This window comes from Ictalurus punctatus, chromosome 13, assembly GCF_001660625.3.
Source record: "Ictalurus punctatus breed USDA103 chromosome 13, Coco_2.0, whole genome shotgun sequence".
In the NCBI taxonomy this organism is placed as follows: Eukaryota; Metazoa; Chordata; class Actinopteri; order Siluriformes; family Ictaluridae; genus Ictalurus; species Ictalurus punctatus.
This window is the reverse complement of record NC_030428.2, coordinates 24,469,512-24,482,820: the sequence shown is the minus strand read 5'-3', so window position 1 is coordinate 24,482,820 and position 13,309 is coordinate 24,469,512. Positions and strand designations below refer to the sequence as shown.

General features: G+C 38.7%; 1 protein-coding gene across 1 annotated transcript; it reads left to right on the top strand.

Moving 5' to 3' along the window:
* The first annotated feature begins 2,861 nt into the window (after nucleotides 1-2,861).
* si:ch211-152f22.4 (E3 SUMO-protein ligase ZBED1) lies at nucleotides 2,862-10,995 on the top strand. Its single transcript, XM_017483953.3, has 4 exons — nucleotides 2,862-2,983; nucleotides 3,301-3,416; nucleotides 5,037-5,132; nucleotides 9,152-10,995. The coding sequence occupies exons 2-4, from the start codon at nucleotides 3,392-3,394 to the stop codon at nucleotides 10,537-10,539; spliced, it is 1,509 nt and encodes a 502-aa protein (XP_017339442.3). The 5' UTR covers nucleotides 2,862-2,983; nucleotides 3,301-3,391; the 3' UTR covers nucleotides 10,540-10,995.
* The last annotated feature ends 2,314 nt before the right edge of the window (nucleotides 10,996-13,309 follow it).

Here is a 13,309-nt window from a genome sequence, read left to right as displayed (position 1 = left end):
AATATAAAACTATTAATGGATATATATATGTGCTATATTATGCAAATCTACATCTGAATAAGTGGAAGAGGATTCGTCTGCCACCAAAAAGTTTGGTCCTTCTTGTTGATCATTTGTAATCCTCAGATACGCTTAAAATATACTTCAAACAGAAAGGGATCAGTTGAAAAAAAATTATTCTAGACATTTCAACTTCATCTGCTGAGAAATCTAGTATGGTAAAGAGAGTTCGAGTGAGTAAGATAAATTAGAATTAGCCAATTAGAGAAGGCAAATATGTCCCATCCTTGGGGTTTTTAAGATCATGCACTATGGTCAACTCTTCAGTGTTCTTTATTACATAGGTTTACCTATGTAATAACATTTCTTTCTGACTCTGAGAAGTTTTGGTTTCCTTGCTTATCCTTGAACCTACAGTATGTGTGAGATGAAAAAAATAAATAAAAATCAGTAAATGACAGCTACTGTAGCTAGCTTTTTCTTATCGTCTGCTCATTTCTTGTGTGCAAGTGATATGTGATACTCTTAGCCAGACTTGGACATGGGTTAGCCTGGGCTACAGCTGTAGATCTTGGCCCTGGGCAAGGGCCCCCCCTTTGCTGCTCTAACAGCCTCCACTGTTCCAGGAACATTTTCAACTAGATTTTGAAATATGGTTGTGGGAATTTTGGGGGAGTGGTGATGTCTGGCAAGAAGGTCTGGCATGCAGACAGTATTACAGTTCATCCAAAAAATGTTCATTGGGGTTGAGGGAAATCTTAAAGCAACATCATACATTACATTACAAATACATTCTAGACAATTATGCTTTCAGGCTTTGTGGCAACAGTTTGGGGAAGAACCACATATGAGTCTCTGTCTGTTTATAATCTGGATTGCATCATAGCCTTTTGAATTTAGTAGTTATGATTTGTTTTATATATATATATATATATATATATATATATATATATATATATATATATATATATATATATATATATATATATAATGTCATGTACATAACACACACAAATACACATTTTTGTAAATAAGATATTGTAAATAGTGAATAATATGCAGTCGATGCCATTTATGTTTCTTCTGTTTTCCTACTGGTTTTGGGATAATGCAAAGGAATGGAGGAAAGACATTTATTTTTCTTTCCATTTTCTATCTTTGATTGGCTAGGGTAGTTAGTTTATTTTAATGGGTGCTTTCAGCAATTCAACATCAGGATCTTCTGAACTTCTGAAGCCCCCATAAATAAGGTCTATAGCTACATAGATACACTATATGGCCAAAATTATGTGGACACTCCTCCTAATTACTGGAGCAGTGGCAACATGTTTTCTGGAGTGATGAATCACACTTTACTATCTGGTAGTCTGATGGATGAATCTGGGTTTCGTGGATGCCAGGAGAACGATACCTACAACTCCAACTAATGTCCAGGGTTTTGGAATGGGATGACCAACAGACTCATATAGGTGTGACATGACATAAGTTTGGACATGTAGTGTATTTATATAGTTTAAAAAAGTAATAATTCACCCTTTTTACCATAGGCTGATTAGTGAACTAACTACATGTCTTGTTAAAAGAATAAAATAAAAGTTGACAGTGAAGGCAGAATGTTTAATGTTTAATGATGATGTGACCGAATTATGTGTTTATTCTTCCCACTTCAAGTTCAAAACCAGTGTGTCTCATCTGTTTAGTTTGGGTTGCTAGTCAAAAGCACTAATATGAAGTGCTACTATGAAACAAAGCATAGTTGTTTTTAATGAAACTCTGAGGTCAATATGAAAGGTTCACAAGAGTGAAGGTTTGCTATGATTAGCAAATGGATGCTTATTAAGAATAGCCTGGGATTAGCAAAATATAAAAAGGCATGGTAATGTGTGGGAAAAGTTGTTGTTATAATAGGAGTCAATGGCTATGGGATAAAAATGAAGTCAAAGAAAAAAAAAAAACACCAGTTAGTTTGCAGTTTATAATCGGTAATCTAAAATCAGATAGTGCCTTCCACACCACACCTGTGCTTTCCATGGCACAGTTTGGTGAAGCAAGCCCTAGATCATCAGGTGAAAATAGCGTTCCGCCAAATGTACCAAAAAATAAATAAAATGGAAGGCTGAAAATTATGCAAATTGCCCCCAAATGTGAATGAGTGTGTGAATGTGTGTGCATGATGCCCTGTGATTGACAGGCTTTCCTCCTAGAAAGTACCCCCCCCCCCCCCAAACAACCCCCCCCCCCCCCCCCCCCCCCCCCCCCCCATGGGCTCCGGATCCACCACAATCTACCAGGATCTAACAACTGGGAATGTCTGAGACAACCGTGAAACTAAATCAGTCCATTAAATATACATTTTCTCTCGTAGTAAAATATCTTCAGCACCCCCCTGTGGGCATTTTTTTTCCATAATTACTAACACAAATCATTTGAAAAACAAATCAAATCAATATAATGTACACCCATTAAAATATCATTTCAAATCAATAAGAGTGAGTAAGATTCACATGTAAGCATGAATGAGTCATGTAATGGAAAAACTACTTGCGTAATTGCTTTACAAACATCCGTTCTTATGTCAATAATTGACGTAATTAATTACAAAAGGTATTCTCTTTCCACTCTGTTCATTTAAAAAAATAATAATAATAACCATGACAGAAATCTGGGTCAGCTAATGCTATAAGGTTGCACTTAATTTCCTCTTTAAGCTTTGCCTCTATTACATACGTTTTAGTGGGTGTTACACTTACTACATATGGGTGCTTAGATACCTAATATTGGGATGTACACCCAGGTTGGGAACAAAATGAAAGTACGTGTGTACAGTAAGAGGAAAATGAAAGTGTAAGTGTAAGAGTAGTGTTTTGCATGTGCTGTACCTTATATGTGAATTGGTCTGTGATATATTACAGGATGAGGTCACCACTGGAATTTGTTCCAATAAGGAAGCAACAAAAAAAAAAAAAACTAAAAAAAAAAGCAGGTAACTCACACATACAGGCAATTCACGTTTTTGGCAGGTTAGACTGTGGTATTTATTTATTTATGTATAGCTTTTTAAACTATTCAGTATGCTTTTTGGAATGTATTAATAGAATTAATAGAATTAATGATACTGCATGCTATTACTTTGATGTGAAATTTGAGGAGGGAACAAGCAATTATACACCCAATGAGACTGTTAGTCATTCGTTTCAACGAAAACGAAAGTAGGTGGAGTAGCCAGTGAACACACAGAGTAGCATGTGAACACACAGATCATATAACAAATATAACAGATCATTTCTAATTGTGTCACAGAAAACAACACACGGAATACTCATACAGATCCTTGCTTTTGAGTAAAGACAACAAAGCCTGGAAATAACAAAAAGGCAAATTTTTGTGGAACATGGATAAGAAGAGAGTTAATTTTGGTGAGTAGAGTATGTGGTATTTATACTTTTCTTTTTGTCGACAAATGACCTAAAACAGTGTAATTTAAAAATGCATAATTTACAGGTAGTAATCAAGTTGATTTGGTAAACTTCATGTAACAAATTTCTATTAGGGTCAAATTCACTCCCTAAAAGTACCAAATAAATTTTAGATAAGCATTCGAACACTGAATGAATGAATGAAAGAATGAATGTATTGAAAATATGAAGTGAACAATGCAAAAAATTATTTGATTTGACTAAGCCTTTGTAGCTGGAGATTATACAGCATATTATAGTATATTAGTTGAAAGCACCGAAGGTACGTAGGCACTTATTGTTTCCGTTAGTGTTCTTTCTTCCGCTCTAGTTCTTCTTTTTCTTCCACTTTTGTGGCAACCCATAGAACTGCTTGCGAGAAAGTTATAAAGCCAGGAATAACAAACACCAACAGGTTTCAACAAAAGTTGTGGCAGATTGTGAAACAGGTAAATGTATCTATAACTGTACACAGAACCAATAGCAGGTAAATGTTCAGGGTGGGCCAACGCCAAAATAATAAATAAAGAATTCTTTGTTAGGGAGTTAGTTTACCTAAAAGAAAAATAACAAAAATACAAATGTACTTCCCTAACTCCCATTCAGTGATGTCATCATGGGAGGGGGAGCAAGGCAGGTTAGGGAAGGCTGGAAACTCTGGGAGGGAGTTCAGACCTGCACACAAAATATGGCACAATACACACAAAAAAAAACTTTCCATTTTTTTTTTCCAAAAAACCTAGTTTTTTAACTCATCCTAGATCGGGCTCAGGCCAAGACTAATTATACCAATTAGGCCATGGTCAGCCAAACTTGCTGTCTGCCATTTTGAATTTAAAAAAAAGACTTTTTTGTAACCTTACTAGACTCTCCATCCGATTTTTACCAGTTTTAAAACAGATCATCTTCTGACGATGGGGACAAAAACTTGTGGAACTCAAGTTGATTGGCCAAGCTGTTCTCGAATGACACAAAAATGAATTTTGAAAGCGAGCATGTCAAAACGGACGTGGTGCTATATCTTCGTAGTGCTTTAGAATATTCAAACCAAACTTAGTATATGTCATGGGCATGATAACATGAGGGAACCTGCACAATTTTGGAACAGCACCACCTAGTGTTCACATGATATGAAAAAAAGCACATTTTTGCTTATAAATTGTGAATGCTTTGACATAATATCTTGACCATGCTAAAATCATACTTGCTTAACTCCTTACTTTGCCTCTGTAGGGCTTGGCCCTGTATTTACTGCTTGCAGCTATATTTATAATTGTTGTCTTATTAGTTCCCCAAACATGTGTTTTAACATGACCATGATTTCCATTTGTATAGCATGTTCATTTAAAAAATATAAATTATTGTCACTTTACATATGCAACAATGTCTTCATACTTTTTGAAGAATCAAAATAGGTTTGGGGAACTAACAATACAATAAGAGAAAACTATTTCCATTTTATAATAAATTGCTGAAAGTTAAGAGTTATCCTCCTGTTTGGGGAAAAAGTTCAAAATTTTAACTTGTAAGCAGATACCATGATAGTTGGATTTTAACATAATTGTATTGTTTACTTTCCAGCACCAATACAGACAAATCCTTCCCAAAAACAGAGGCGTCATCATCCTTACCAACATCTGCCCTTTAAAAATGTGTACAAACAAAAGACCAAAGCAGGTAACTCATCGCCTCCAGAAAACAACCTTTTTTTCTCTGTGAGCAGTTGAAACACACACACACACACACACACACACACACACACACACACATATATATATATATATATATATATATATATATATATATATATATAAAATATACAGTATCTCACAAAAGTGAGTACACCCCTCACATTTTTGTAAATATTTGATGATATCTTTTCATGTGACAACACTGAAGAAATAACACTTTGCTACAATGTAAAGTAGTGAGTGTACAGCTTGTGTAACAGTGTAAATTTGCTGTCCCCTCAAAATAACTCAACACACAGCCATTAATGTCTAAACTGCTGGCAACAAAAGTGAGTACACCCCTAAGTGAAAATGTCCAAATTGGTCCCAAAGTGTAAATATTTTGTGTGGCCACCATTATTTTCCAGCACTGCCTTAACCCTCTTGGGCATGGAGTTCACCAGAGCTTCACAGGTTGCCACTGGAATCCTCTTTCACTCCTCCATGACGACATCACAGAGCTGGTGGATGTTAGAAACCTTGTCCTCCTCCACCTTCCGTTTGAGGATGCCCCACAGATGCTCAATAGGTTTTATAATAGGTCACTTTTGTTGCCAGCGGTTTAGACATTAATGGCTGTGTGTTGAGTTATTTTGGGGGGACAGCAAATTTACACGTTACACTATTTTACATTGTAGCAAAGTGTCATTTCTTCAGTGTTGTGAGATGAAAAGATATAATGAAATATTTATAGCCTGCCATGATCAGGTGACGAGACAATTAAGTACGTCACGTGATATAAATATGGCACCTGTGAACCGCGCCATCAGCCTTATTATCTTCAGCGAAAGACTGCTTGTCAGTTGTTTGTGTAAAGAAACAAAAAGACGCTTCATTTCCTCTCTATCTTTACTCAAAATCTCTGGACTTTTACATCCCTTTAAAAAAAAATGAGAGAAGAAAAAAAAAAGGAATGAGCGAGAGAGAAAAATGTGAGTGAGAGAATTCAGGAAGTGTGTTACGGCTTGCTCCCATTTCATCACGAGGAATAGCGCACACTTTCTGGGCGAAGTGTTTAGGAGTGTAGTATGCGATGGCGGCCTCTATAGGCTGCGCATGGTAACGCCTACATTAAGCAGCTCGGCTCGCGACTCGCGCTCTTCTCGAAAGCCGAAGCGAGTTGGGTGTCGGAGCCTCGCGGATTTGGGCCGGCCGCTGCCGAGGCAGCTAGCCGTCTCAGGTTCGGGGGATCTCTTATGGATCCGGAAGAGGAGCCGGAGACGAGCGCTGCTCTATCTCTTGCTCTGTCTTCCGGGTTCGGCTCTCCGTTGGATTTTGGAGCTCGCGTCGCGACTCCTCCTTCCGCTATGGAAAGCCAAAAGGGGAAAAAAAAGAAAAACGCACACATACAAATAATAGTAATAATTCTGTACTAATAATGGTGTACTAAAAACTAGGAGCAGCACATAAAAAGCTGCTGAAAAGTAATTACTAAGGCTGGATGATTACCCCCCCGCCCCCCAAAGTGCATGACAAAATATCAGGCTTCTGGGGGAAAACCCTGCATAAACTGTATTCATAACCCCATTATGTTGGATTATTCAGCCACTGTGGGGAATGAACGGCATGGCTATTTAGCTTTGCTGAGGGTGGAGGAAGCTCTTGCGAGCTACCTCTCTCCATCGACGGAAGATAATTTAGGGGGGCCGGCTTTGCCATCCAAGCCACTGTGTAAGGTCACCGTGGCATCGGTGGGCAAGGCCTATGCGGTAGTAGTCTTGTTTGTGGGTCAATGCAGACAATGACAGTGTTGCAGGCCTACCAAGCAGACCTGCTGAGTGAGCTTGACATGTGGCGGCATTCGGCCAGTTCCTTCCCTGTTGTGTCGAGTTCACCCAGGCATCCACGAGTGGAACCTGGGCCAGCATTAGTGTGAGGGAGACACAGAAGGCAAGTATGGCAGCCCACCAACCCCTGCAGACAGCAAGGGGAACTGGGTGGCCACAGTTGTGGCCTGCTACTAGGCCTGATCTGAGAATGGTCATAAAGGCCAAGCAGAGGAAGAAGAGCGGTCCTGAGGGGACGTGGAGGGACATATCAGGGGACATGAGGTTGTTAGGGCAGTTAGCCCCCTGTACAACTATAGGGCCTCCCCTAGCCAAGGCTGTCCCAAGTTTTCAGTGTTCTCTGGCCAGCGAGCTGTCACAGGGCGATGAAAATCTGATGCTTTCTCTCCAATAGAATGTGGAATAGTTAACGTCACTAAATGACTATCTGGCAGCGTGGAAATTTCTGCCAAATGTGTCTCCATGGGTTCTGTCTACCGTAGAAAAGGATTATCGGGTCCAGTTTAGAGCTCGACCCCCACAGTTCAGAGGTGTGCTTACTACAGTAGTCAGCACAGACCAGAGCCTGACATTGGCACAGGAAGTAAGATCCCCCTTGGACAAAGGGACCATAGAACATGTACCCCATTCCCTGAGGGAGGGAGGCTTTTACACCCGTTATTTCCTGCTCCGCAAAAAATAAAGGAGTACGCGGCCAATTTTAGATCTGAGTCATCTGAACTGTACTCTGCGGACATACAGGTTCAAGATGCTGACACCCAAACTTATCATTCCACAGGTTCAGTTTGAGGACTGGTTTGTGATGATAGATCTAAAAGGTGCATATTTCCACATAGAAATATCGCTAGCCTTATCCCCTCACACCTTCACAAAGTGCATGCATGTCACTCTGGCTCCATTGTGACTCCAGGGCATCTCTGTACTAAACTACCTGGACGACTGTTTAATTCAAGCACGATCCAGGGAACTGGCGGTTCAACATCAAGATGTTGTTCTCGCCCACACGAAGAGCTTGGGGCTCAGGTTGAACCTCAGAAAAGTATGCTTTCCCCAGTGCAGTGGACAACGTTTCTATGGGTTATAAGGATTTTACTATGATGAGGGCATTTCTATCCCCAACATGCGTAGGGTCAATCCTACCAACACTGAGCAAGATAAAGCTGGATCTTGGGAGACTTTTGGAGCTTATGGGCCTATTGCACAGGAGACCGTTCAGTGGTGGCTGAGACGTTGGGGGTTTCGTCCAAGGACGAAACCTCTGAGAGTAATCAGTGTCACGCAGCGATGCCTACGTGCTCTGAGAATTTGAGTGTCCCTGGTTTCTAGCCTTGGGTCACACTCTAGGGTTGTCTTCTTAGTGCAAGAAGGTAATGACAGAAATTCTGAAATTCCTTCTTCCTCAATTGAGAGGTCACCATGTGTTTACAGACAACACAGTGGTGGTCTCATATATTGACCTGGGCAGAAGGAAAGCTTGTCAGTGAGTGTAATGTACATTCTGGGAACATGGGGGCAGACATCCTGTTGAGGAAGGGGCTGAGGCCCGTTATTACAGCTTGGATATTCATTCCACCCCGGGCTCGAGTGTCTTGCAGTGACCCTCGAGCTTGTGTCTTTTTGAACAGGCCGTACCCTCGGTATGACAGAGTGGGTATTCTCGTTCCCATAGTGTTATGCTAAACGCAACATGGAGTTCCCTTTGAAAGGGAATGTCTAACCCTTTTCCCTGAGAAGTGAACGAGATGTTGCGTAGCTTTGTCATACCAGGGCAGGCCTGTGAATTGCGTCTACACTTCAGATAACAGAGGCTGATGGCGCGGTTCACAGGTGCCGTATTTATATCATGCGACACGCGTAATTGCCACGTCACCTGATCATGGCAGGCCTATAGGCCTATAAATAGGCATGATTTTACACAAGCTTCAGATGCCAGTCATGCGCAAGAGGAGCTCCCATAGTGTTACGCTAAATGCAATGTCTCGTTCCCTTCTCAGGGAACAGGGTTAAATGTGTAACTCAGACATTTACTAGAGTGTCTAACTGAAGTATATACTCACAGTATATGATGGATATTTAGTAAAATATTTAGGTACATGTGTTAAGAGACACATCAGGCTCATTTGACTGCAAATATTTTGACTTCATATAGTATTCTTGTTTTGTTTTTGTTGTTTTTTAGGAGACAAATATAATTTGAAGACACACATTCTGAAGATGATTGTTACGGATCTACAAACACCACGTCTTGTTGAAGAAGTCGGATTCCACAATTTCATGAAAGCCCTAAATCCCAGTACTGATGCCGCACTAAGTGCCTCTGCGATCCGACAAGAACTAGTGAATATGTATGATATCACAAAGAGGGAAGTGAAGAATGCAGTAAGCAATGCAAGGGACCCCATGCTCTCTGCTGAACTGTGGATCTCAAGCAAAGAAGAGTCCTATCTGACAGTAACATGCCACTTCATTGATAAGTGGGAGCTAAAATCCTACACACTAGACACGGCTCAGCTTCTCGACAACCACACGGCAGAAAATGTTCATCAGCAACTTCAGAGAATTTCAACAGAATGGGAGATCATGGAGAAAATTAAGGTGGTGGTTGTCAATGTTGATGGAATGAAAAAGATTAAGCTCAACTTAACCTGGAGTTACATACCTTGCTTCAGCCACACCCTCAACAAAGTCATTCGAGAAGTCATACAAAGCAACGATTGGAGATATCTGATGCGGAAGTGCCGCCAAATTGTTCAGTTTTTCCACCAGGAAAATGGAGCTTCAAGGGGTTACCAGTTGGTCCAGTCTTCTTGTGTTGACTGGCTTCCGACACTAGACATGGTGAAAAAGATCTGTGAACAGTGGCCGAGATTTTCCAAAGACTCCAAATACATGCATGCAGATCATCTTTGGCTCAATGAAAATGAAAGGAAACTGCTGGAGAATATGGAAAAAGCGCTCACAGTTGTTAAAGACGTCACAGAGGCGATCGGGACACTCGGATATGTTTCAGTCTCCAACATCATACCTCTGCTTGAAAAGCTTCAGTCGAGTCTACAAAGTCTAATAAAACAAGAAAACAAGGTAGCCTTGAAGCTCAGTGAGAAATGTCAATATCACTTTGGAAACATCAACCAAAATATATGGTTCACTGTTAGCACAGCACTGGACCCAAGATTCAAAAGTAGTGTACTGAAGACTAAGCAAGCAGAAAAAGTTAAAGATAAGATCAGAGAAGAAATGTCCAAACTGGGGAGTGGAGCAATAAGTAACACTTACAATAGAAAAGGTTTAGGCGAGATGGGTTATGAAGATTCAGTTCTGCAATATGTTAGAGAAAGAGACATCTCAGAAACTCAGAGACCTCTTCAGTACTGGGCAGCGAAAAACAAGTCTACGGTCTTGGCCATGGTTGCACACAAATACCTCAGTGTGATCTCCACTGCTATTCCAATAGAGCAGATGAAGCATCAGGACAAATCACAGATCATTTTCAACAGGAGGAAATGCTTGGAGGTCAAAGATATCAACATGATGCTGTTTCTGAATGGCAATCACCAAAAAATATGAATTGTGGTGGTGTGAGAAAAACCTTTCTACTATGTAAAGTTCTGAAAACTGCAAACTTTCCTGTACTATCTGAACTCTCTTATCACTTGAGGTAAAGGTCATTCATGGCATTTAACCATGAGCTGCACTGTTATCTTTTCTCTGGACTGATGTCTGTTCATGTAACATGGATGGAGAAATAGTCTCTGATTCATTCAGTGAGTTCCATTCTGTTGGTGTTCAATGGGGTTGAGGACAAGGCTCTCTACAGGACAGTGAAATTCTTCCACTACAACCTTGGCAAAGCATGTCATTGTGCACAGGGGCATTGTCATGCTGGAACAGGTTTGGGCCTCTTAGTTCTAGTGAAGGGAAATTGTAACGCTACAACATACAAAGACATTCTACACAATTGTATGTTTACAGCGTTGTGGAAACAGTTATAACAATTTATAACAATTTATATATATATATATATATATATATATATATATATATATATATATATATATATATATATATATATATATATATATATATATATATAATCATAACCTGTCATCATTTATCTCTTTGTCAGCCCTCACTTTTTGCTCCCATTAGGGGTCTTCACTGGGTCAGTTTGACCTGAGACATATCTGGGGATCTACAACACCACAAATGTGAAAGAAATTACATAATTACACTGTAAATATGGTCCAATATTGATGATGAATCTGTTTAATGTTTGAAATTGTCCTCTTCTAGGTCACTTTTAACAGTGAAAATGTCATCCATTTTAGTGCGATATAAGCAATGATTTTTTTTTCTTGTAAAATCTCCAGTAAGTGAAACAAGGTTTTCATGAATTGATAACTATTCTGTTTAACTGTGTAACACTATATCTCTATCTTGTTAAATTTAAAGTACTATTTTGTAGAACAATAAATGCCAGCTATAAAAAACACTCAATCAAATTTGCATTATTTCCTATTATTGTTATTATTATTATTATTATTATTATTATTATTATTATTATTATTATTATTATTATTTCATGCTTACACAAAGAAGGAGTTGCATCCTTCTGAAATAATACTGAATAAAACAGAACAGTGTGTGTATTCATAAATGTGGGGGGAAATGAATCTAAGGATTTCAAAAAGCAACCACAACTGTGTTTTTGCATGCCAGGGGTAGTGTTTTGCATACGCTGAACATCACGTGAAAATTAGCTATGCCTTAGGCTAGGACAAATTCATGGTTGAAAATAAAAATTTTCCAATAAGGAATTTGTTCCAATGAGGCAGGGTTTGAAAAAAAAAAAAAAACACACATCAAAAATGAACAAAAACCTTAGTTGTTGTCTGTGAACATAAATCTACATGTTTACACACACACAGACATATGAAAATACTTATATTAAACTAATTGTGCCTTTTTCATATTAAGTAGGACATGTTTATGCCACTTTTTTTTATATTAAATAGTGTGGCTCATCAGTTGGGAATGCTTTTTTAATGTGATAAATATAATCATAAGTGAAACTATATGCTATTGCTTTTAAGAGTCATGTGAGGAGGCATCAAGAGTCACACCTCCTGCATGTAAATACAAGTCGAATGAGAAGATTTGTCATTCATTTCGACAAAACAAAAATCACATAAAGCTCCACAAGTAATCTAACCAAGTCACACACACATATCAGAGGAGTAGACAGTAAGTAGACCGCAACATTTTTATTTCTAAAAATAAACCATTTTAATTGTGTTGTCCTAAAGACAACGGGTATATTAATACAGACATTGTTCTTCCAGTGTAGAGACTACAAAGCCTGAAAATAATAAAAGGATTCTACACTCTTAAAACATATATGTTAAAAATAACACATCACATGTTACAACCCCAATCCCAAAAAAGTTGGGACACTGTGTAAAATGTAAATAAAAACAGAACGCAATGATTTTCAAATCTCATAAACCCATGTGTTATTGACAATAGAATGTAGAAAACATATCAAATGTTTAAACTGAGGAAATGTACCATTTTAAGAAAAAATAAGGTAATTTTGAATTTGATGGCCGCAACAAGTCTCAAAAGGCAACAAAAGGCTGGAAAAGTAAGTGTTAGTAAAAAGAAACAGCTGGAGGTTAATTGGGAACAGGTCAGTAGCATGATTGGGTATAAAAAGTGTATCTTAGAGAGGCAGAGTCCTTCAGAAGTAAAGATGGGCAGAGGTTCACCAATCTCCGAAAAACTGCGTGTGTTCCTCAATGTTCCTCAACATAAAATTGTGAAGACTATGAATATCTCATCATCTACAGTACATAATATCATCATAAGATTCCGAGAATCTGGAGAAATCTCTGTGCGCTAGGGACAAGGGTGAAAATCAATATTGCGCGACTGTGATCTTCAGGCCCTCAAGGTAATTCAAAATTTTGCAATTTTACTGCCAAGGAATTTTCACATTGAAGAATTGCTGGGATATTTATGAATGACTGGTTTTTTAGTGTCAAAACTGATATTAAAATGGCCTGTGTTACACTTAGCCATAAATGACACTGATATATTGCACTGCTACTTTAAATCAAACATAGTGAGATGTTTTGTCTTGTAAAATGTTTAACATGATTTGTCCTGTCAATGAGTGTCCTGTATGTGTGTGCATCACTGACTGTAAATGTCGGTACATTTAACACATCAGTCAGTCGCTACCAAACTTCAAAGTGACATTATACATCCCAGTGCACAGGGGCATTGTCAAGCTGAAACAGGTTTAGGTGTAGTTCCAGTGAAGGGAAATTGTAAT

Excerpts from the sequence above, each read along its gene's own strand:
- si:ch211-152f22.4 (XM_017483953.3), top strand. The coding sequence starts at position 3,392 with ATGGATAAGAAGAGAGTTAATTTTG. Across the intron at positions 3,417-5,036 it reads TAAGAAGAGAGTTAATTTTG|CACCAATACAGACAAATCCT; the intron begins GTGAGTAGAGTA and ends TTTACTTTCCAG. Across the intron at positions 5,133-9,151 it reads CAAACAAAAGACCAAAGCAG|GAGACAAATATAATTTGAAG; the intron begins GTAACTCATCGC and ends GTTGTTTTTTAG.